The sequence below is a fragment of the Megalobrama amblycephala genome, linkage group LG2 (genome assembly GCF_018812025.1).
Source record: "Megalobrama amblycephala isolate DHTTF-2021 linkage group LG2, ASM1881202v1, whole genome shotgun sequence".
NCBI classification, from domain to species: Eukaryota; Metazoa; Chordata; class Actinopteri; order Cypriniformes; family Xenocyprididae; genus Megalobrama; species Megalobrama amblycephala.
In genome coordinates, this window is record NC_063045.1 from 49494191 (window position 1) to 49520065 (window position 25875).

Here is a 25875-nt window from a genome sequence, read left to right on the forward strand (position 1 = left end):
AAACGTTGCAAGATTTACGATGCTGATGCGCTGATGACCGTTAAAACGCGTCATCATCACAGTCCGTGAAAATACGGATAGTGTAAAAAAAAAAAAAAAAAAAAACACACCATTACAAAAATCATAAAATATAAGTTGAAAAATATTTAGTTTCTATTACAATTCAGTATTTTCCTTTTTTCTACTCATTATGGTACTAAATAAATCTACTGTTAGATTTTTTTTTAAAATTTATGTTAACCAAGTTCATATTTATTCATTTAGTTTAATATTTTTATAAAAAAAAATTTTACATTTGTTTTTCTGTAAACTTTTCCCTTTTGGACCCCGGTTGGAAAAATTATGACCTGCTGTGATATGTAACAAAAGGTTTACATGTCTGATTTTAAACTCAATTTACTGTAATTCTGTTGGGTATTAGCATGTGTCAAGAAAAAAAAAAAATACTGTATTGCTCAATGCTCATGTTTCTTTGATTATATTTGAATTATCAAATATAATTTCATATTTCATACAGTAAAAAACAACCAGGATAAAGGTGATTCCATTACATACTTTAATACAGTTAAAAAACAAAAAAAACAAAACACTCACCCAGCATACAGCAGTTAATATAAACATACAAATAAAAAAAACACTGTAAACCTAGTAAATAATTGTGCGTCCGTAAACACAAAAATTCCACAATCAGTTTCGTCACTTCATATTCGTTTTTTTCTCTAGGGGTAAATAAGTTCACAGACGGTCTCCATCCACCAGAAATAAAACAGTTCCTCTGGCTTTATGAAAGGCCGCTCAGTTGTTCACTGACTTCCCAAAGCTTTTTGGCCACCGCGTCATCTTTGGCTTTGGCACCGACTTCCTCCACAGCGCAGCATGAGAAATAACGTCCACTGAAATGCTCAATTCCTTCCTGAACGGCACAATGAAGAGTCGTTTGGGCTCCAGTTTTTGGGTCCAGGAACAGCAGTCTAGCCACTGGCTCGATGAACACTTTCTGCCAGAGACTCACATGGCGGGAAAGCTCGGTCTTTACAACACCTGCAAAAGGGGTAATGCAATATTATGCGTTAGTGGTTCTCAAACTTTTTGGTCATGTTTTAAACCTTTATAAAAAAATAAAAAAATAAAAATAAACTTTATGAAGAAAACGTATGCATTTTGGCCATTCATTCACACGATAACCACGTTTTGGGGGCCTGAAAACGCAAACTTTTGAAAACAGTACCATTATCATGCATCTCCATGGTAACTACAAAAACGTAAATTTGTGAAAACTGTGACATCATGCGCACGCGTATTATGTATTCAGTCTATAGGCGCGTAGTGTTTCTTTACAAAGTGACATCACCATCTACTGGCTTGGTATGCAAAATACAGCATTTTTAGTTGTTTTTGTGAATCCATGTGAACGGGATCGTTTTGACAACATTGTCGTCTGTACGCAAAACGCAAATGAAAATCTTTTCCGTTTTTAGTACCTCGTTGTCGTGTAAACGCCTAAGCCTAAATGTGATCAAATTTCGAACCTCTCAGTTGCAATTTGTATAGGCGTATAATCAGGCCTGGCATTTTGTCAGGTAATTTTTATAGGGCTTCAATAAAATCAGTACTTTCTTAGAGTCACTTAGTTTGCATTTCGAAAAAAATATAGCCTACAGACTTTTAAAGTGACCGAGGGGGCGTTTACAGAACACTGTTTCAACTAAAAATGGACAAAATTTTGTACGTTTTGGCCATTCATTTACAAGAGAACGGCATTTTGGGGGCCTGAAAATGACAAAGTGACATCGCCAACTACTGGCCTGGAAGCATAATAGAGCGTTTTTAATTGTTTTCGCAGATCCATGTGAAGGGAATCGTTTTGACAACGTTGTCTGTACGCGAAAAACACAAAGGAAAAACTTTTCAGTTTTTAGTATATTGTTGTCATGTAAACGTACACTTAAACGATTAAAGGCCATCAGAAATATGTGATTTTACATTCGAGAGTCTCCAGTTGGTTGTAAACACACTTAGATTTTATGTACAAATAAGTGCATATGCACGATTAGTGAACAAGACTCTTGCCGAGTACGAATATGCCTATTTCTATACTATATAGTACGTTAAAAAACAGCACAGCAAAAAAGTATGACGAATTCATAATATTGGAAAAATAGTAGGCGAAAAGTACCTGGATGACCTATGGCTTCCATTCAATGTACACTTTACTATCCCATGAAACCAGTTGTGAATAACAGTGAAACAACTCTGGCAGGTCAAGTGAGAGTAACAACATGGCTGATATAGTACATCTTAATTTCATTCATACTATACAGAACACACTTTTTTTTAATGGTCACAACGTTTCAAACCAAATGTAGTACCTTACTAGACAGTATGCTTTTTCTGACACAGCTTCTGTGTGTGTGTGTGGTCTAAAGATACGGTCAAATTTACCTTTCTAATTTCGCTTAAGGGTGAAAGATTTTCGCACGCAGAATTCGCAACGGGTTCTAATTTTTTACAGATTTATCGCAATGACCAAAAGAAAGCTGCTTGGTTTAAAAGGGACTTCTGTGTGAGCCGTGCTTCACAATTGACAATATACAATAGACCAAGTGAAACCTGCCATCATTTACTCAACCTCGTGACATTCCATACCTGTACAACTTCTCAGTGGAACGCAAAAAGTGGAATTCGAATGATGTACAAACAAATGAAAAAAGTCATGCAGGTTTTGAACAACATGAGGGTGGCTAAATAATGACAGAACTTTCATTTTACTAAACTATACATATCAAGTATGAATTTGTACCTGGATGAACACTGTAGCAGGTGACGTTAGTGCCCTTCAATCTCTTGGCCAGTTCGTGAGTGAACAGGACGTTGCAGAGTTTGCTATTGCAGTAGGCCTGGAAGAACTGCCAGCTGTATCTCCCTGACCCCAGGTCTTTGGTGGCGATAAGAGAATCAAAATCAATCTTGCCCCAGCGATGGGCCATGGAGGATAGAGTGATGACCCGAGCAGCAGGACTCTCCTTCAGACGGTCCAGCAGAAGACATGTGAGCAGGAAATGTCCAAGATGGTTGACGCCAAACTCTATGCCAAAACCATCCTCAGTTTGACCATCCGCAACAAGACCTAAACGGAAAAAAAGCCTTTGATTACAGTGCCACGTTTCCACTAATGTTCAGATAAGTGGTTAATCAAGATGGCTGAACTTGAACATTTGTTTACATTCTGATTTGAAACACTTTTGAGGGTTTGGATTACCTGCATTATTGATGAGCAGATCCAGTCTCGACTCAGATTTGAGGAAGTTCGCAGCAAAAGCTCGCACAGATTTGAGACTTCCAAGATCAAGCTTCATGAACTGGATATCATTGCTTCCTGTGGCCTGAACAACAAATATGGGTTAAATAAAGACTAAAAATTTTTGAATTAGTGGTCTTAAGTGATGGTCCTCACCTTCTTGATGTCATTTATAGCTGCCTCAGCTTTCTTCTGGTTTCTGCAGGCTAGAATTACTCTTACTCCACGACCAGCCAGATCCAGAGCTGTGGCTTTACCGATACCGGTATTCCCGCCTGAAACGTCAAACCAAACATCTCTCATTAACAAAACAAAAACACATTCCAGGTTCACTACAAAAAAAAAAAAAACTATTTTCTCAATTTTTTTTTTTTTAAAGATGTATTTTTGGTGTTTTTGCCTTTATTATGATAGGACAGTAAGCAGACAGGAAGTGAAGTGGGAGAGAGAGAGGAGGCCGGGATCGTGAGTCGGGAATTGAACTCAGGTCGCCCAAAGTGTAATGGCGCTATATGTTAGTGCTGCCCACGAGGCTATCGGCACCAACCTCACACAGTACTTTTGTCATTTTCCATTAGAAATATCAAGATTATTTTTCTTACCAGACTGATATTTTTTATTGTTTTAAGCATAAACTCACTTAATTTTTTAGTAAACCTGATCTAACCCTCTATGGGACTAATTATGAAATCACAGCTAGAAAAAAAATGACTTTATATTTTACAAATATTTAAGGCTCAAATCATTTTCCAAAATTAGTTTTCTACATCTGAACTTTGACTTTTTTTAGGGTGCCATCATTTATAACGGACTTTGTCCTATTAGGGACAATTATTTTTGGCAAATTGTCTGAAACTTCACACACACTCAAATGCATTTTCACTATCTGAAAAGTAGTTAAAAGGTCTTAGTGTTTCAAAAACATAAAAAAAAAAAAAAGTTTTATTAACATTCCATTTCATATGGTGCAACTATATTTAATTTGGAACTCACATGTGAAAATGTCAAAAACCTCACACAAATTCAGATGCAACTTCATGCAACTAAAATTAAACCATATCTTAGTGTTTAACCAATTTAACCATATCTTAGTCTTTCTTGGAAGTCCAAATCAATGATTGTAGCACAAGTTTAAATCATCAAGCCTCTTCTTTCTCAGAGTAGCCCACACTTTCCACATGTAACTTGATTTTTGTCATTTTTGAACTCATTTTGCCCTACTTGTCAGTGTAGTGACACAAACAGGCAGTGGCATCTTTCCTGACCTTTGGTTGTAGTGTGGATCACATCTTCCAAACTGGCATAGGATAATACACCAAAATATCTGACTTCCACAACAATCTATGACTTATAATCCTTATCTCTGCCATCACCCTCACTGCTATTCTCACCTTCTCTTACTATGGACTTATTTTCTGATGCACTGCTATCACTATCATCAATATTTTCTGGAAAAGGTACAGATTTTCCTCTCTATCTTTTATAAACTTACTAACATCAATCTAAAACACAGGCAAAAGGGCTATTATACTACCTGCCAGTAATGAACAACAGTGCAGCTAAATTGAAAATATGAATCCCCTAAAAAGGATTAAGACTATTTTTATGGCCTGTGAGTTGTTGATTTTACGAAATATGCGTTAAAATGACCAAAAACTTTAGATAACACATTTGGATGTACAATAATATTTTTAAAAGTTGAATTTGTATGTATTTCCTAGTCTAAAATGAACTCACAATGGAGCTTTGACAGCATGTGACCTCCTTCACTTCCTCCTTGTTGCCAAAAATGTCAAGCACATGGCACATAGATTTTAATTTTATTGGATGAAAGGGATGTCATATGATAATACTAAAATGTATTTTTATTTTTTTTATTGAATATTATTATTGTATTTTAAATACAATTTACTCTGCATCATTTATAAATGACGACGTTACACCAAGTCATTTTGCTTTCTCAAGTAAACGCATTTTGATTTACGAATGTTTAGATATTTGTACTGAAAAACGAGACAAAAATAGGCTACCGAGTACGAAAATAATTGTTTTCAAGTGTTTTCACAGTGTCTCAGATCACATTTTAAAGAGAAAGCCAACGTAAAGACGACAAACGCATTTAAATCGGCATTTTCCACAGGTGCGTTGCGTTTACCACAATGAAAACATTAATCACAAACCTCACCTGTAATGATGGCCGTTTTCCCCGTCATATCAGCGGTTCCTTTACATTTGGACTTCTTAAACAAAGTCTCCACCAAGACAACATAAAGAGCTGCGAGGAGAGCAGCGGCGATGATGAGATGAAACATGACTGTGACCTACTGCCGGTCAAGATTCATCGGGCTGTTTTTATGTTCTCCGCCCGGGCCAGAGCCTGATAAACCGGTCCGGGGTTTCTCTCCATCCCGCCCCCTTGGCTCTCACTGGACCGGTTTGCGTGTGTACACAGTTCAAACAATACACAGTTCAATGCCAAAGATCGCTGTTTTATCTTTACATCTCATCATGTTTTGTTAACGAATGGGGTGAAAAATAGAGCATGAAACTCTTAAAAATGAAGTTTAGTTTCAACAGATCAGTCAGGGTGTCAAACGATTTCTTAGGTTTTAAATGATCTTATTTGACAAAAACACGAGTGTAAATAAAATTTTAATCCCGAATTGTTTTTTTTAGCAACAAATATTAAATAAACACCACAATTAGCTAAGTGAACCTAATTTATATAATAAAAACACTTGGCCATAATAAACAACAAGGTTGCAAATTAAATAAAATAAAAAATATTTAAATTGAAAACAATTAAAAATATATATACTCTCATTGAAGTATATGCGCGAGACATCACTGCCGCTGTCAGAGCGCGATCAGACCAAACGAATCGAGTGCTGAATGCAGTTGGACATAGTGGTGTATTAGAGGTAAAAAAATATATAAATGCAGTTCGGTTTCTCGCACAAACCGATCGTTTCGTGTCTTAGGACATCAATGTGTTGTCACGAGCCGCAGGGTTTAATTTGGATTTGTCTGTCGTGTTTTATTTACTCTTATATTCCAAGTTCCCATCCACCTGCATTTTTTGACTGACAGACGGCAGCGGTTGCAGTTAAAAATCATCATTTGTGTTCTACTGAAGAAACAAAGACACCTACATCTTGGATGCGCTGGGGGTAAGCAGATAAACATCAAATTTTAATTTTTGGGTGAACTATCCCTTTAAATGATCTAATTTTGTGTCTCTGGAAAACAGTGATCTATAAAAATTGTATTACGTTAAATATTAAAGTTTTTGTGTCTGTTTGTTAATGAGGGATCTGTGGGCCCATTAATGTTTTTAGATTTAGAGTTACAGTTTTTATTTTGAAGTAAAAAGATAAAATTAGGCCCCAAGTGGCATGACGTTACTTGTGTTATTATTTTTAAAAGTAATATTTATTGTAATTAACAGGGTTATTATTGAATTTTCCATGAATTAGACATTTCAGGCATTTTCGTTTTCATTAAAACATATTGGTTAATTGAGTGTAATCATTCAGCTTGATTTCATTGTGTTGCTAGTATGACACATCGTCAATTAAATAAGTAAATATTCATATGCCTTTATGCAAGCCGAAGAATAATTTTACCTGTCAGATAAATCTCTTTTACATGGGATTCTGCTTTGACTGTAATCTGTTTTTCAGTTTTTCAACTAAATTGTCAAAATTCAATTTCAAATAGATTAGTTGATTTAGTATTTTACATTAATGACACTTAATAAGAATTATATCAATTATATCAAAAGTTTTTGTAAAAGTTTATCCGGTTGGGGGGGCTTCTTAGTAGGGGCCATCTTACCCCATTTTTAAGGGCGGCATCTTCCCCCATGTTACCCTATATATATATATATATATATATATATATATATATATATATATATATATATATATATATATATATATATATACACACCAAGTTTGTATTAGTTATTGGTAAAATTAAAGAAATTGGTTGAATGTTGTTTGAATTCCTAGTAAAGGTGATATCATTCAGTACCATTCAAATATTTTGAATCACATTATTATGAAGTCATTGAGTAACTGGGTTCAAAGAAGAACTGTTGGCATCTTTTGACGTACTTTTGACACATGCAATCTACAGTGCATGTTGTTCCTTTACTAAAGCAGTCACATATTTTAACTGGGAGAGGTGACGCATTCAACACAGTAAAGGCCTCGGCATCCCCAGACACACCTTATGTGTTTCGTCTTTACTCTGGTATGACAAAGACACATGATTTTTATGTAGTGGAAACTTTATCGCATAAACTACAGGAAGTGAAACAGGTTTCTGCAAGTTACAGGTGATATTGTTATAAGTGATATTTGCACAAACACAATCTGTAAAACAATCAAAGAACGCATTTATTAGAGGAATTAAACAGACTGTTGCATTCAGAGCATGTTATGAACCACAAAGTAGTCTACACAGGTTTTTTTATAAGGTTTATCCAATGCAGTTGACCACAGGTGTCACTAAGACTGTGCAAGTGCACATCTATACAGGTGTAATGAAACTGATGCTCTCATGCTAAACCAACAAGCCTCTCACTGGCTTCCCAAAGCTTTTTGGCTGTTGCATCATCTCTGGCTTTAGCAGGACCATTCTGCACTGCACAGCTAGAGAAGTAGCGTCCACTCAGGGGCTCAAGACCCTCTTGAAGTGCACAGTGAAGAGACGTCTGAGCTCCAGAATCCACATCCGAAAAGAAAAGCAGCAAAAATGGTGCCATGATCAGCCGCCACCATAGATTGCTGTGACGACCGATTTCTGTTTTGATGGCCCCTATAATAAATAAATCAGCATTAACTGCGTATATGACCTATGATACTTCATCAAGTACCCAAAAGAACACGGACTGACCTGGATGAAGACTGTAGCAGGTGACTTTTGTGCCTTGGAGTCTCTTGGCCAGCTCATGTGTGAAGAGGACGTTGCAGAGTTTGCTGTGACCGTACAACTTCAGTAAGTCCAATGTTGAATTTCCTAAACCCAAATCTTTATGAGTGTTGATGCAGTTGAAATCGATTTTCCCCCACCAATGGGCCATTGAAGACACAGTCACAACTCTGCTGGGGCCGCACTCTTTTAACCGGTCCAGCAGTAGGAGGGTTAACAGGAAGTGACCAAGGTGATTGACGCCAAAGATCTTTCCAAAGCCATCCTCAGTTTTGCCATCAATTACAAGTCCTACAGAAAAAAAAAAAAGTAAAGCTTTTAAACAGATTTTTTTGATGCAGATTTTTTTAAACAGATTTTTTGATGCAGATTTTTAATTAGTTGTCTTAAAAAGGAAGCAATTGCATCAATGCATAAAATAAATTGGCATATATTTGATAGCTACCTGCATTGTTGATAAGAATGTCTAATCTGGATTCTTTCTGGAGAAAGTTTTCGGCGAAAGACCTCACAGACTTTAGACTGGCCAGATCCAAGTGCATATACAACACCTCTTTGTTTCCTGTTTCCTGTGTTCCAAATCATTGCACAACAATACAGCAGTAATTAATGGCAATGAAATTCAGCAAACTTAGAATAGAATCACAGATTTGTTAAATGTTTTTAAGAGCAAAACTGCCTCTAGACACTAGTATTCAGTTGCTTAACTGCTGATGCTGACACCAGACAGGAGCGTTGTGTCATATTAAAAGCAAATAGAGCCCATTATAATCACTGATGCGGTCTACACTGGTTACAGTATAGAGATGCCCGTTCAATTTCTGACTTGAGTCTGCTGACATCAGGTCAATTGGAAGATTAAAAGAAAGTTTACTTTGACACGTCCTGTTTAAATAGCTTGTTTGCATCTCTGTACAGACTTCAGATGGCCACCAGCATCATGAACAAGAGGATGATTTATTTTTAATGGCGGATGGCATCGGGAGGATATATGTTTGTTCGGAGCATTTGACTGCAGATTGCTTTGCATATGTTTTCTCAAAGAAACTTTTGTTGAAAGATGAAACAGCCTCTGTATTGGATATAACAGCAGCTACGTTGCAAACCATAAGTAAACAATTTCATAATCACTTTATTGTTATCAAAACACTTACTTGCGTGCAGTAGTGATGGGGTGTTGATAATTTTTATGCAATTAAATTAGGCAATCATAACCGGGTGTTTTCGCTTTTTTTTTTTTAATCTTTATAAAAACTTTGTTAACATTACAAGTCAACCTTAAGGAACATATTAAAATAATAGAAATTATAAAATTATATTAAAATAATAAAATAATCCATGCTATAAGAAAAATACTTCTGGAACCAAGACCGCTGAAAAAGTGGGCACACCAGTGGTGGACACTGAAATTGAATACTACAGAAATAGGAGTGGAACTGTTCTTTTTTTTTTTTTTTTACTATAGTTTTACTTCTCTGTATATTTTCAATTAAATACTCAAGCATTATATAGAGGACGTTGTCACGTGCTTCCAATTTCTTTACTGAGCGCTGGTCAGAACAAACTTTGTTTATTTGTTTATTCATTCATTACACACAGACTGATATATTTCAAATGTTTATTTCTTTTAATTTTGATGATTATAACTGACAACTAAGGAAAATCCCAAATTCAGTATCTCAGAAAATTAGAACATTGTGAAAAGATTCAATATTGAAGACACCTGGTGCCACACTCTAATCAGCTAATTAACTCAAAACACCTGCAAAGGTCTTTAAACGGTCTCTCAGTCTAGTTAGTTCTGTAGGCTACACAATCATGGGGAAGACTGCTAACTTGACAGTTGTCCAAAAGACGACCATTGAAACCTTGCACAAGGAGGGCAAGACACAAAAGGTCATTGCAAAAGAGGCTGGCTGTTCACAGAGCTCTGTGTCCAAGCACATTAATAGAGAGGCGAAGGGAAGGAAAAGATGTGGTAGAAAAAAGTGTACAAGCAATAGGGATAACCGCACACTGGAGAGGATTGTGAAACAATACCCATTCAAAAATGTGGGGGAGATTCACAAAGAGTGGACTGCAGCTGGAGTCAGTGCTTCAAGAACCACTACGCACAGACGTATGCAAGACATGGGTTTCAGCTGTCGCATTCCTTGTGTCAAGCCACTCTTGAACAACAGACAGCATGTCTCGCCTGGGCTAAAGACAAAAAGGACTGGACTGCTGCTGAGTGGTCCAAAGATATGTTCTCTGATGAAAGTAAATTTTGCATTTCCTTTGGAAATCAGGGTCCCAGAGTCTGGAGGAAGAGAGGAGAGGCACACAATCCACGTTGCTTGAGGTCCAGTGTAAAGTTTCTATAGTCAGTGATGTTTGGGGTGCCATGTCATCTGCTGGTGTTGGTCCAATGTGTTTTCTGAGGTACAAGGTCAACGCAGCCATATGCCAGGAAGTAGAGCACTTCATGCTTCCTGCTGCTGACCAACTTTATGGAGATGCAGATTTCATTTTCCAACAGGACTTGGCACCTGCACACAGTGCCAAAGCTACTAGTACCTGGTTTAAGGACCATGGTATCCCTGTTCTTAATTGGCCAGCAAACTCGCCTGACCTTAACCCCATAGAAAATCTATGGGGTATTGTGAAGAGGAAGATGTGATATGCCAGACCCAACAATGCAGAAGAGCTGAAGGCCACTATCAGAGCAACCTGGGCTCTCATAACACCTGAGCAGTGCCACAGACTGATCGACTCCATGCCACGCCGCATTGCTGCAGTAATTCAGGCAAAAGGAGCCCCAAGTAAGTATTAAGTGCTGTACATGCTCATACTTTTCATGTTCATACTTTTCAGTTGGCCAAGATTTCTAAAAATCCTTTCTTTGTATTGGTCTTAAGTAATATTCTAATTTTCTGAGATACTGAATTTGGGATTTTCCTTAGTTGTTTAAAAGAAATAAACATTTGTAATATATCAGTCTGTGTGTAATGAATGAATATAATATACAAGTTTCACTTTTTGAATGGAATTAGTGAAATCAACTTTTTGATGATATTCTAATTATATGACCAGCCCCTGTATATATATTCTAATGCTGCAGGTTTTCTTTTGCATATAAGATGCCAATTAACAGATTAAAAATATAAAAATTTTGTACAGATGTCTATGAAACAAGACAAGTGGCTGCTTTGAATGAACCATCAAGCGCCCCCTAGTGGACCTTTTATCTTAACAGAAACGGTCATCATCCATTTGACAGTTGACATAATGGTCACTCTCACCATCTGGATGTCTGTGACAGCAGCCTGAGCTCTGCTTTCATCCCTGCAGGCTAGAATCACACGAGCTCCTCTTCTCGCCAGATCCAGCGCGGTGGCTTTGCCGATACCCGTGTTTGCTCCTGGAAGAAAACCAGCTCAACTGTCAATCATATCAGTTGCTTATCACGAGCGCCTGTGTGAACTTTAGTGCACGAGTTGTCAGTTCTGCGTTATGTAATACGACTAGAATGTGTTTACTAAAGCGTAAAATCTTTAAAACTACAAATAATTACGACAAAAATTAAGATATGCGTTGACTGTTTAAGGAAAACAAACAAACGCCCTAAAACCGAACACATACCAGTCACGACCACCGTCTTCCCGTGCAGTTTGGCTGTACTTTTGCATTTTCGCAGTTTAAACACCGTCGCGCACAGCAGCAGGTAAAACCCTACGAGTCCTCCGCAAATAAGCAGAACGGTAAACATATTCAAACGATCAGAGCAATAACAGATGATTATGAAAGAGCTCGTTTTTCTGCAGACTGGAGCAAGAAGGCGTGCTCGAGCCAATCCCTCCCTCTTGGACACAGTTCATTCTGATTACAAAACCTAACCAATTATAGTGAACGTAACACTACTGTTGTGCTGCTGCTGTTACTTACATCAGACTGAAATTGCATCTGAAAACTGAAGCTATCCATTTCATTGTCTGAGGAAAAATGTGAATGTTCATTGCATATGCAAAACTCACTACCATGTTGCTATGCAGTTGCTAAGTGGCTTCTGTTGCTAGGAGAGAGAGAGAGAGAGAGAGCATGTCTTAACATGTCATGTAATAGATACTAAATATTTTCCATATGTTTTCCACATTTATTATATTAATTTTACACAGTATAAATTGGGTCTTTATACATGAAAATATATACAGTAGCTGCCTTTTAGATTTTAGAATGGGACTCCCTTGCACAAGGATGATCATATTTGGGTATCCATGGCATCTGAAAGATTGAAAACCCCAGGTTTAAATCACTCCTTCATTGTAAATTTATCATACACAAGATGAAAATGTTAAGTCTGGTTGCTTTAAAAACAAACAAAAAAACTTTTCTTAACAAACAAACAATATGTTTTGCATCGTGCACGTACAAGTTAGGCACTTGAATACTTTGCATTGGAGATTTTTCAAAACCGTTTAGTCTAAATATAAGCAGTGTTGGGGAAGTAAGTTACTTTTAAAAGTAATGCATTACAATAATGTGTTATATTACTTTTGCGTTACCTTTTCTCATCTGGGCTAGGCTGTTTATTTGTTTTTATAACAAAATTTCTATCTTAAAGCTGCAGTCCATAAGTTTTGCCTCTTTGTCGCCATCTCTGTTTGAAACCTGCAATTGCAGTTGTTTGCGGAATTATCTTTACGTTATTATGCCGCGGCACGACTCCTCAGCGCCGATGAATCTAATGTTTGCTGTCAGTCACTGCACTGGTGTGGATACTGCACTTCGGAATCATAGATTGTAGTCTTGAAGTATGACCAAAGTAAGAATTTTCACTGGAAAATGTCATCTGAACAATTAAGTAACATATATGCCACTTTTGTTCTGACCAACTGAGGGGAAAAAGCATTACAGTAAATCACACTGCCAAGGGATCACTTAGCTCGAATCAGGTCAAACCGTGCAAATTATTACTGTTATACTTTGTTCTCAAATTGTTAATGTTAACAACAACAGCATTGCGTGACTGTATTTAGTGTGTATTAGCATTACCTGTAGATTTCAATTTCTGTACGATCTAATCTCTAACGTTAATTTGTCACACCATACAATCCGCCATCCAAATAAGTTTAATTATTAGGGCTGGGACAATACATTGATTCTTGATTCATACAATGAATCTGGATCAATTCTGATCTTAGTTTTAACAGCAGATGGCGCTCTAGGCTAGTTTTTAACTGCATGCTCAAATGCTCACGAAGAAGAGTGCTGGAGAGAGCTTGTGCGTTCGGCTAAGTAAGTGGTTAAATATACTTGCGCCGCGGCTCAGAATGCTTGTATGACGCAAGATTTGTAATTCACTTCAACCTTTTTGAACTTTATGAACGATTATTTAACGTTTAACTGGTGTGTGTAAAAGGAAGCGCAGGCAGTGTACGAGTGTTTCTAAAGCACATATAGTAGTGCCATGTGTTGTTAAAAACTAAGTTTAGAATCGATTCGAGAGAGAATCGCAATCCATCTGAAAATATCAGAATCGCTCCAATTTTTTGTATCTTGAATCAAAATGCGATGTATTTTCCCATCCCTATTAATTATTGCAGCTGCTGTGAGAAATGGCTATAAATGATCCGCATCACATGCGATATAGCCTACTAGCTGGGAGTCGTTCTTTATGTAAACAGACGTGACGCAATGACAAATAGCGGCATGCTCAAATTTCCCATGAAAACCCAACAGTACCACCTGAATTATAAAACATTATTACAAGCTTACCGTTGTGAATCGGGCTAAGGTAAGGAGATAGTACATAGCCAGCTAGTGTTCAAAACTTACTCAAAAATTGATTTTGGATCATTTTTAACCTAAAAAGTTACAGACAGCAGCTTTAAAAGTTCACTTATCCATCAAAAGTGAAATGAATAAGCTTCAGGCTGAAGGAAATGCAAATTCACGCCTGTACAGTAGAGGGCGCAGTTCAAACAAACAAGCCTTTCAGCTGTGCTGCCATTCTGGATGAATAGGAAGCAGAAGTAAATGAGTAAGTGGTTGCTCACAGTTAGTCGAGAACTAGTCTACAACAACCATCATGTTCACACAACACCTCTGCACTCCTGATTTCACTCAACATGGGGACAGAAGAGCTGTCAATCAATAACAGGGAAAACAAAGTAACTTGCGCTACTTATTTGAAAAAGTAATTTAGATATTTTGTAGTTAATTTAAAAGTAATGCGTTACTTTACTAGATATTTGAAAAAAATAATCTGATTACGTAATGCGTTACCCCCAACACTGAATATAAGCAATTGTAATGCTAACTTGAGAAAACTTCTAATCTTAGAGAAGAGTGAATGAATCATTAAACATGACACATGAACACATGCTGGTGGATTTCTAAAGCATGTTATTTAAAATCTGGTTTGTATTTACATAGTTTGACACAAGAACCTGGTGGAAACTAATTACAGAACACATGAAACAGACACAAAGGACTCAACAGCAACCAAATAGTGCAGGACCGAAATAATACAAACTGGAGCATTTTTGCACCATGAATCGTGTGGATCTCAGGCTATTCACATGAATACATACACATATGTACACGAGTCTCTCTGCATGTGTCGGGCTGAAGGAACACCAGGTCTGACTGCGCTCCAGAGGACATACATAAATAAAAGCATCCGTTTTTTGAAAGAAAAGAAAATGCATGTTTGTATAAAAACTATTGTTACTGGCACAAAATAGAACATGTTTTGATTTCTTTACATGTGAAAACTGCTCATTGGTTCTCAGAGCATTGAGGATGATCAAAGTTTCCCTTTAAAAATGCAAGTCTTGCATTGAGACACAAAATGTGCAACCTGCCAAAAGAGTCTTAAAGAAATTAGAAAAAAAAGTCACGTCATGCAAATGTATAAACCATTAAATAATTAGGAAACCGTTTAAACTGTACAGGTCGGTGCTTTAGGGGTTAAGTTACAAGATTGTGTTGGAGCGAAGGAGGCGTGGCCTTGCTCAGCTGCTCCCCCTGTTGGCCAGGTGTGGGAGTGAGGCTGCAGGTGGTGAGCTCCTCTTTAAGCAGCTTGTTGGCAAACTCCGTGATGCTGAATATAAACTGCAAGCAGCCCAGTTTGACGTGGCTTCCGTGATGGAGGAGTGCAGTGCCTTCCCATCCCGCACCGTTGCCTCCGATCAAACTGGAGCCGCTGTTTTTACAGTTACAGGGAGTGATGGGAGCATCGTGAGATTGGCAGCTCATAACTCTGCCCTCTGTTGCAGAGGCCACGCCCATTGCAGACTCCTCCTGCTCCTTTTTCCTGCAGCGTCCTGCAAACACACTTGAGTTAATTATGATGCTTTCCTCCATTTTTAAAGTTGACATGAAATGGAAATTTCCTAATGTATTTTCTAAATGTACGTTATAGATCTTATTGTGGGCGATTAATCCATGCTTGTTAAATATTTTAAAATTAGAATGTTTTAAAGGGTTAGTTCACTTCAGAATTAATTTCCTAATAATTTACTCACCCCTATGTCATTCAAGATGTTCATGTCTTTCTTTCTTTAGTCGAAAAGAAATTAAAGTTTTTGAGGAAAACATTCCAGGATTTTTCTCCATATAGTGGACTTCAACAGGGACCAACATGGTGAAGGTCCAAATTGCAGTTTCAATGCAGCTTCAAAGGACTCTACATGATCCCAGACCTTCAACCCATTGGTAGCTGTTGAAGTCCACTATATGGAGAAAAATCCTGGAATGTTTTCCCTCAAAAACCTTAATTTCTTCTTGACTGAAGAAAGAAAGACAAACATCTTGGATGACATATGGGATGAGTAAATTATCAGGAAATTTTAATTCTGAAGTGAACTAATCCTTTAACTCAGTATTCCAGTGAAATGACACTCCTCTAATCAGTTGCTTAAACCCCACCCCTTTCTTACAATCGACTGCAAGCTCGTATTCAGCCGATCAGCTTCCATCCAATCAACAATCGACGTGATGTTCTTTTCCAATATTTTGTTTCACGCGAGTGTACATCAAAATACGGAAGAAAAGACCTGTCATTACTTAAGATTCTACGCAACTGGAAGAAATAACTCACGGATTATGTTCTGCACTTTAGTGAGCAGGTTGCTGGATGGGCTCTGGCTCATCTTCTCAGAGAAGTCACAGGAATATAATACGTTGTCAACGGTCGTCCCATGTTCGCTGTAGTTCAGCAGTTCATACTGCTTTGTATTCTGGAGGAGGAAAGAACAAATTTAATCACTCAAGAGATTAAACCTTTGTCCTTCTCTTAAATGGGTCATATCATGAAAATCTGACTTTTCCCATGTTTAAGTGCTATAATCGGGTCTCTGGTGCATCTACCAGCACAAAAAATGTGAAAAAGGACAACCCAATAACTTTGTTTTGGTAAGCCTTTCTCTACAAGCATGTGAAAAATCGAGTCGTTCTGATTTCGCACCCCTTGTGATGTAGGAAGGCGATCTTATTATAATATTACCGTCCCCCGAATCTGTATGTTTCCACCCACAGTGCCGCCATTGTTTCCGCAAGCGACAAGTAACACTGTTCTTGAAGTGCAGCAGCAGCAGCTGTCCCGCAGTTTAGCTACAACCCTGATCAAACACACTTGAATGTCTTCAGGATTACTAAAGCTACGTGAAGGAAGGCGAGTTGGGTCGGAGCAAAACTCTGCAGGCCAACAGCACTCAAGAAAGACCCTGAACTCGTGATATGTCTCAGCTATGTAAACATTATCACTGATCCGTTAACGGCTATAATAGTAAACATATGAGTCTCCATAAACTCTTGGCATCTGAGCCACTTAGGACACAGTGGTGCAATTTTATTTATGAAGGGAATGTGGCTAGATAAATTCATATAGCAGTATGCGTAAGTCTTTAACACTAGAATGCTTCACACGATCGTCAGTAAAACACAGGATTTGCTCAGAAATTTGGGGCGGGGAAAACGAGCTCATTTGCATTTAAAGCAACCCACCCACAAACACGGCTTGATTTTGCTCACACCCAAATCGGGGCAAATTTGACAAGCTATAATAAATGATCTGTAGGGTATTTTGAGCTGAAACTTCACAGACACATTCTGGGGACACCAGAGAATTATATTACATCTTGTCAAAAGGGGCATCATAGATCACCTTAAAATGTGTTAATTGTTTAAACAGATGTCAAACAGATGTGATGTGAAGTGACTTGTGGCCAAGTGTGGTGACCCATACTCGGAATTTGTGCTCTGCATTTAACCCATCCAAGAAAATAGCATACCTCATCATAAAATATACAGGCATGTTTCCCTGAAACATAGTTACAATGTCCGTAGTTTGTAAGGCACACATCCATATCAGCACCTGCAATGAGAAAAGACTGAAGAGTTGTACTGAACACTGTAGGAAGATGTATTTTCAGCAGTCACAGGATGATAATCACCTGTCCCTATGTACAGACTCCTGTAGCACATACTGACAGCCGTTCCCTTTCCCGAGACCGAACAGAACGAAGCTCTCGCCTGCACCTCCCTGCTTTGGGCTGTGAATGGAAACATCAAGAGTTCATGTACATGTGATAGTCAGTTTCAAAAATGAAGAGCGTAATGAATACAATCTCATACCTTCACTGTGTTTCCTGTGAGCGGGTGACACAGATGAAGGAGAACTGCTCTGAACAGGAGAGGTTTTTGACTCAAAGAGCTGCTGAATCCGCTGCCAGGCCAAGAGCTTGATAAACTTCTCATCCAATGAGCCGAGCTCAACTTCTGCAATACAAATAAGGCTCCAGAACGACTACAAAATGCTGACGATTTTTGCAGTTGGGTCTTTTGAGTTTGCAGTCTTGTTTATTATTTTTATTTAGTAGAAATACTAATAATTTTTTTATACTGATATATAATAATTTTTATCCAAACTGAACAAGCTTACAAACTATGGAATCTTGTTTCTGCCAAAAAAAAAAGGGTTTTATTTCACAATTTTCTCAGAATTGTGATATAAACTCAAGTGCGAGTTGTAGAGTCAGAATTGCAAGATATAAAGTCGCAAATGCATGTTATAAAGTAAGAATTGTGAGATATAAAGTCGCAACTGTGAGTTAAGTCAGAATTGTGTGATATAAACTCACAATTCTGAGTAAAATGCCCCCCCCCCCTCAGAATTGGACTTCATAACTCGCAATTGCAAGTTTATATCTCACAATTCTGAGAAAAGAAGGCAAAATTGTGAGATACAAATTCGCAATTGCGAGAAAAAAAGTCAGAAATGTGAGATAAAACGTCACAATTATCTTTTAAATTGTTTTATTCAGTGGCAGAAAGAAGCTTCCATACAAAAAAGCGCTGGAGCCTTAAAATATATATATATATATATATATATAAACAATTAAAAAATGTAGCAAGTTACATGTTATATTAATGCTTAATTTAGAATTGTAAGGGATTTCAAATTCTTAAAGTTACACTATCTTCTTAAAACTGAAAATTCCTCAAGAATCAAGAGTCCTCTCTCAAACACACACAAACCCACCTCCACTGCTCGGCATGATGTCCTTTATTCGACCGGTCAGCTCTGACATGTTAGTTTCTGTGCAAGAGAAGACGTCCCCACTGCCCGCCATCACAGAGTCCAAGCCGGCCTTTCCATCTGAAAAGAGAACGCAGCCATTCAATATTTTAAAGGGTTGCTAGGTAATAATCAAGCACATAACTACACAAGCAGACTTTTACCACAGGAAGAGGATGGAAATCTCTGACCTTTTGATGCGGTGATTTTCTGCGGTTTAACAGCATGCACTCCTGTAGATACAGTAGAGGCTGAGAGTTTTGCTGCTGCTGCGTCTGAAGCTGATGGAGTTTTTTTATGGTCACATAGTGGAGTGCTGGGCTCAGATTTGACACAGGCACAAGCAGAGACCTCTGTGCCACTACAGGGCTTTAAACTGGCATCCTCTGTCTTGATAATGGCTCCAGAGTTGGCATGGTTTGGTGGAGCGGGTATGGGTAAATGGTCAGCCGTTTTGTCTTGGGTTCTAACAGGACCTTGCGTTCCATTGGACTGCACCAATCGTTTCACAGGGCCATTTGTGGTCTTACAGTTCTGACACAGTCCATCAGTACATGAACTACAGGAAACCTTTGGCGCTATGCTCTGGCTGCTCTGTGAGGCGGCGCTCTGGCAGGAATCTCTGAGTTTCAGATCAGTCTTTTCTGTGTGATCTGAATCCCAAGGAGATGTCTGTCTGTTCCATAAATGCCTCATAATGCTGCACTGCAGCGAGATGACGTCTTTGAGCCACTACACCAAAGCATAAACAGAATAAGATCACTGGTTCAGAAACAATATTTAATCCAAAAGCAGCCGTAAACAGTGGGCACCTTATACACACCTGACACTGTTCGTCTTCACTGGCTAAGTGCTGCGGGACAAAAGCTTCTGGAAGGCCGGTGCAGATAAGCTCCCCTTCACGGATCCCTGCCGGGGCCATCAGAGTGGGCGGGTTCTGATACTGTGACTTTATGGCATCTGGAACCTGCGAAAACCAAGCGATATCTCGAATGAGTTTCAACAACATCTCTAGTGTCCATCACTGGTGTCACACAGTAAATTTAAAGGAAGACGGATCACCTTCAGAGTCTTTTTGCTTTGAGCATAAGCCGACCGCCGTATAGGGGGGCGCTGCCGATGTATCCTTTGCAGGAAGTCAAGTTTGATGGCATGCTGGGATATGCGGTCCTGAAACTGGTCAAATAACTGGCAACGGTTGCTGAGGGTGAAGGTTCTCTGGTTCAGCTGAGAGGAAAGAAAGAGAATGAATGAGTTGCATGTTGGTAACAGTGTTTCAGGGGTGTTCTTCAATTTAGGATATGGAAATCAAAGTCTTTTGTTTTACGTAAGCTTCCTTACAACCAGGTTCTGGATGTGGTTTGGACACATCCACCTGCCTGTAGGGTAGGCAGTGAGAGGCGGATCCAAACAGTCCATGTGAAACAAGAGAGGGCAATAGTCACACTGGATCAGTGGAGCCATTCGGCAGCTCCTGTGAGAAAAAGACAGAATAAAAGACCATTTATTTTTGTCTTGATGTTAACATTAGCAGTTTTCTAATGTCTCTAAGGTTAAATTTCTTGGTGAGCATACTAAAGCAGAATCTTAAAAATAAAAGTATTTTATTGATGCAATGTGTGGTCTTGCTGCTTTAGCCTTCAGGGTTTTCTCCTTTTGCTGATTATAGTAACGTCAGAGAAAAATCCAAAATTTCATCTGCTTCTAAATGACATTACAATAATTATCAGTATAACATTATTCAAATTAGATTTGCATTATCTTAAGAAAAAAATAGGGCTTGCAAGACAGACAAAACAATACAATATGCAAATGACAACATCATCAGTTCGATTACGAAACATTTTATGTGCAAGTCAATGACATTTTCAAACTTTAAATGTTTCATTTCTTAAAAAGCAGTCCTACTTCTATTAATAAAAATAAAATCAAAATATATAATAATATTAGATCTTGTACCTGCTGCATGTGTAACACACTTTCACCGGCAGTGGAACCAGTCCATGATTGTCCAGCTCATGTTGTGGGCGTTTAACATTCTTGCCTGATAACTCGTCTTTTCGTCTTCTTTTGCTGGTGCCTGAGAGGAAGACATGCATCACATCTTAGAATCACACACAATCTGTTGTTCACACAATTTTACAGGGAGATCAGGATAGGCCTGCACAATATTGGGAAAAAAAAAAAAAAGATCAATTGATCGATATTGATTCTATTTCGATATATTGTGCAGCCCTAGATCAGGATGCACTGTACCTGGAAGTGCAGTCGTGCAAGTGAGGTCATTTGGAAGCTGGAACTGTGTCGGGTTCCTCTGCATGGCAGCGGCGATTAGGAGGTCAAATGGTCTTTTGAGGGTGGTTGTGGTATTCAAGAGCTCGGGTTCAGAACCCTGGGCCTCATCCTCCACATCCAGGAGGTCTTCCTCCATGTCATTCTGCTCGGACGGTGTGGGCGTGTCAGCGGAAGAAGTGTTGGAGTTGGGGGTTGTGGGCCGGCTGTTAGGTCGCCCCTCCAAGAGTCGTACCTGAGCGACGGCAGCCCGTAGCCCTGTACCGCCCGACCCCACGGAGGGATCCAGACGTAATGTCCCACATTCCTGCTCAGGAGCCGGAGAAGGCGTCTGCTTTCCCAGCTGACGCTCCAACAGACCGTTAATTTGCTCCTTCTTCTGTTCCCTTTTCTGGGAAAAAAAAAAGAAAAAAAAAAGAAAAAGAAAAAAATCACAATCCAACATGCAAATGACATAACTGTCAGTTTGATTATGGATGCCGAACATTCTATTAGTGCAGGTCAATGATATTTTTTAATTAAAAATGTGTTGCATTTACTACAAGGTACAATGTTGTCAAAAGTACCGACTTCGATACAAAGTCGATACTGAAATTTAAAAAAATTGACACTTTTGAGCAAATTCGTAAATACCTCTGATTGGCCACTGTGTTCACGCTCTGAACATATATGTCTGTGATTGGCTACAATGATCTTTGAAGCATTGATCAAAGTAGCCAATGACAGACATATATGTTGAGCACATGAACACAAAAGCCAATCAGAGGAATTTACAAATCCGCTCAACAGCGCTCAGAGTGTCACATTTTTAAAAATTCAGTAACGGCATTGGTACTTGTGACAACATAGGACAAAAACGAAAAAACAGTTTTGTTCCCCATTCAATATGACTAGCACTAATGATAATACTAACAAAAAAATTATATTTTTCTTATTAAACATTATTATTTTTTTAAAATATGATTTTATTTCAATTGAAAAAAATTAAAATCAACACAATATTACTATTGCAATAATATTTAAAATATAAAAACACTATTAATTAGTGATAATAATTATTATTTATTTTTGCAGTACAACAGCATAAATACTAATATCTATGTCTCTCTTTCAAATGTTAACCTGCAGGGAGATCTTAAAGCTTCTGTTTTGTTGACAACAAATTATAAACTATTCTTAAGAGAAAAACTAGAAAGATAAAAAAAAAAGGGTCAAATTTAAGACTTCACACAGCATGGGTGGTTTCATAACGGACGGAACACCAACCTTCTTGCGAACGCTGCAGCGATGACACATCCAGTCACCAGGGGGCAGCATTTCTCTGCTCATTGGCGGGTTACTGAGGAAATGTAAACAAAGTCAAGAGGTGAAACTACAGGCATCATCTAACACAGATCAAACATACAGAGTTACGTATGAAAAACCATTCAATACTTCAATAAACGAGGACGGCAGACAGCGTTATACTCCAGTCTACTCTGAGTGTGACATTCAAATGAAGCAAACAAAATCCAACATTATGCTATAACTTTAGCAGTTTCTAAAGCCAGGCCTACGTTAAACATGACTACAAGAGATGTTTTAAAAGAGGTGACTTTGAATTAGCCATCTATACACAGCCTACACAGAGAGGGTAAATCAATACCTCACTCTGTAAGAAAGGAGTTTTTGTTTTCTAATGCACACATGCAAACAGATCTACGCCTAAACGCTTCTGTTCTACAGATGGTTTAAAACAAATCAGCCATGAAGCCGGATTCTATATCACTTCAACAAATGGGTAAAAACATCAAGCAAATAGAATCCTGTTCTAACCTTCTGATTTACCACAAATCTTTCAAATAACTTCAAGACTGATTCATCTAAAAGCATTAAAGAAGCATTAAAAGATCTTGACATGCCACTGCAATTTCTTTTTGAAGCCCATTAGATCAATCCCAGAAACTGTAGTCGAGACAACACAATTGAAGGCCAGTGTGGCAGATTTCCCAGGGCTCGCACAGCACCAGCTGCATGTGTTTCTCCTCAAACACACATGGAACCATTTCAGCCCCCAAACACAAAAGAATAAACAATGAGAAAATACGGAGGGGAAATCGAAATTCAAACATCCTTCATTCCAGCTTACCGACTGCAACGCAAAGTGAGGTTACGGTTTCGATGAAATGGAGATAGCGATCTTCCATACTGTGACGTACATCCGAGTGTAATGGATTATTGAAAAAAGAAAAAAAAAAGTAGAGCAGAATCTTGGTTCTATGCATCGGCAGTTGATTGGATTTTGAGATTTGGGTGCTGCGCTCAAAAGTGGAGACAGATGAATGTGAGTTTGCAGGGTTTGGGTGCACTGAATGATTGGAGAAGTCCTGCATACATCATGATCAGAAAGAACTCTGTCCTTTAAAATTATTTTTAAAACACAAACACAGGTGAATTGATCACAATAAGACCTAAAACTTGCATTTAGAAAAAAGAAAGGGTGGATTTTCATTTCATGCCGACTATAATAAACAAAGCCGAGCGATCACAGATCTTCAGCGGATCTGCAAACATCTGACAAACCGACTGAGATGATCAAGAAAAATCCATCTCGCAATCTCAATCAGATCTCTCTATAATGGAGACGTGATCGTGGCCTTTAGATTCATTTGTCCATAGTTAATGAATATTTTGTCAGCCCCCCGCTACAGCTTTTCCCTGCTCATTCAAGAAACATCAGACAGCATATAAATAAACCCCAGCCTCCATAATGGAGATGTAAGAAAAAACATCAGCCAAATCTGACGAACGTCTAGCTGTCAGCGTAAAAATGCAGCACAAATTACTTCTGTGCTCCAACTAAACCAGCATCACAGTCCTGGTCCTGGGCCCAATTTTGTCCCAGCTCCAGGATAACACACACCAGCATTGTAGATGGAAGGCAGCGGGGCAGTGATCACAACACAGCAGGTCCCCTCCTTCCCGGCAGCTGTCGCAAGTATCGTGATTGGTGGCCCTGCCGGCTCTCCTGGTGCTCCTGTCCGGTTTCCTGTTCCTCTTCTCTCCATCCTCAGACTTGGGCGGCGCCAGCAGAGTCTGGATTTGCTGCGGGAGAGATTCAGAAACTCATTAGTGAAACATCTGCACGCGTCTACATCACATCAGCCGCTCAAACCATTGTTGGGCCGTGACCGTGAGCGCGCGCATGCACGTTCATGTGAGGGGAGCCTATGGATGACATTAGCGAGCAATTAGCGGCTACATTGAGAATACTAGCCAGGCAGTAAAGAGAGGAATAAACGGGTGTGTGAGCGTGTGTTTGTCTTACCTCCATCAGCCCGCCGGAGGTATCCAGATCGTACACGATCGTTGGGGTCTCCATTTTACCCCACATCAACACCGGCCAGGACTGGTTCTGACTCCCTTAGCCGCTACACCCCGACTCCTGTCAGACGAGTAGCCTCTGACCTCTACCAAAATAGCCTCAGAATTCCCGCCCGTGTCTGTTGTGGCTCCGCGCGGGCTCTCCGTTAATCGAGCAGGCGCGCGGAGGCCTCTATCCCCGGTGCTGTGCGAGACTCCGGCCCGGTAAGAGAAGGAATAATAAAGACACAGAAATTATCATTAAGTCCATGATGCGAAGACGTCAAACATCAAGCCCCCCGAAGAACAACTCATTCGAGGAACTGGCAGCGGCGAAAAGCAGACGTTTTTCTCCCGGTGAAAGAGCGACTTAACGGCAAAGCGTCTCTGTTGTGATGAAGAAACGCTCGCGCTAACTGACGCACAAACCTGTGTGCGCATGCGTGGGCCAGTCAGTCGAGTTGGGAATCCAATTCATTTAGAGAATCGATTCGTTTTGGTGAACCGGTGCAGTAGAATCAATTCACTGCTTTGCCATCGCTGATATTAATTGTGTTATAACTATTTAATATCTATATAATATTCAATATTTAAATAAGTATTTTATAATACATATTTTACATACTGTTGTTTATGACTTATTACGTTGTTTACGGTTCCAACATGTCACACACCTCACAATTTTACAAACAAAGCTTTCTCTTACAAGGGATAATCAACCCAGAAATAAACATTGAAATAATTTACTCACCCTCCAAGCTGTTGGTAACGGACTGTTAGGGACCGTCAGCCTCAATCACCATTCATCTTTCTTCTTTACAATGAAAGTGAATGGTGACTGAAACTGCCATTCATCTTTCATAACAGAAGGAAAAAAAGTCATGCATTTAAAATCAACATGAAATGATGACTGAGGTTTAACTTCTGGGTGAACTATTCATTGTTTACATTCGAGTGTTTTACAAACGTTTTGCGAATCGGTTCGGATGGATCTTTAAAAAGAGCCGGTTCAACACAATGATTCGTTCGCGGTCAGGCATCACTACCCGTCAACAGTGGAGCCATCTTGCTGTTTTCCTCCGTTTATAAAACCTCTCTTTCGAAGAGGTCATTGAGGGAATGGTCAATACGTTCTTTTATTTGTGGGTGTGAGGAGCCTGTTCAATTCATCAACCGGTGACGGCTAGAAAGCAAATGCCTTTATACGGTTTGTTTACGTGTTCGAGCTTCTTTGTATTGTGAGGGAATTTGCTGGGCTCTGATTGGACTGTTTCGTCGCCGACGTAACATGAACCAATACGCGTAACGGAAGAGACGAAACATTTTTTTTTTTTTTTTTGATGACTAGTTACAAAATCATATGTGAGCACTGAACAATGGAACTATTGGTTAGTCTATATATGTGTAATTAGATTTATATATAGATAGAAATAAAATATTTAGA

At 38.8% G+C, this 25875-nt stretch overlaps 3 protein-coding genes across 3 annotated transcripts; all 3 read right to left on the reverse strand.

The window, feature by feature from the left end:
* Positions 1-542: 542 nt before the first annotated feature.
* On the reverse strand, positions 543-5783 carry dhrs13a.2 (dehydrogenase/reductase (SDR family) member 13a, tandem duplicate 2). The gene is made up of 5 exons (XM_048180037.1): positions 5484-5783; positions 3455-3573; positions 3260-3383; positions 2801-3127; positions 543-1041 (listed from the first exon to the last, which is right to left on the reverse strand). The coding sequence occupies exons 1-5, from the start codon at positions 5608-5610 to the stop codon at positions 782-784; spliced, it is 957 nt and encodes a 318-aa protein (XP_048035994.1). The 5' UTR covers positions 5611-5783; the 3' UTR covers positions 543-781.
* A 1895-nt stretch (positions 5784-7678) lies between these two features.
* On the reverse strand, positions 7679-12080 carry dhrs13a.1 (dehydrogenase/reductase (SDR family) member 13a, tandem duplicate 1). Its single transcript, XM_048180059.1, has 5 exons — positions 11858-12080; positions 11518-11636; positions 8682-8805; positions 8201-8527; positions 7679-8122 (listed from the first exon to the last, which is right to left on the reverse strand). Exons 1-5 carry the CDS (start codon positions 11982-11984, stop codon positions 7863-7865), a joined length of 957 nt encoding a protein of 318 aa, XP_048036016.1. The 5' UTR covers positions 11985-12080; the 3' UTR covers positions 7679-7862.
* Positions 12081-14603: 2523 nt separating this feature from the next.
* phf12a (PHD finger protein 12a) lies at positions 14604-25191 on the reverse strand. The gene is made up of 15 exons (XM_048180042.1): positions 24397-25191; positions 23992-24173; positions 22356-22428; positions 21054-21480; positions 20757-20877; positions 20139-20271; positions 19860-20024; positions 19621-19764; positions 18989-19529; positions 18762-18878; positions 17855-17998; positions 17674-17772; positions 17512-17594; positions 16320-16458; positions 14604-15543 (listed from the first exon to the last, which is right to left on the reverse strand). Exons 1-15 carry the CDS (start codon positions 24460-24462, stop codon positions 15188-15190), a joined length of 2790 nt encoding a protein of 929 aa, XP_048035999.1. The 5' UTR covers positions 24463-25191; the 3' UTR covers positions 14604-15187.
* Between the last annotated feature and the right edge of the window lie 684 nt (positions 25192-25875).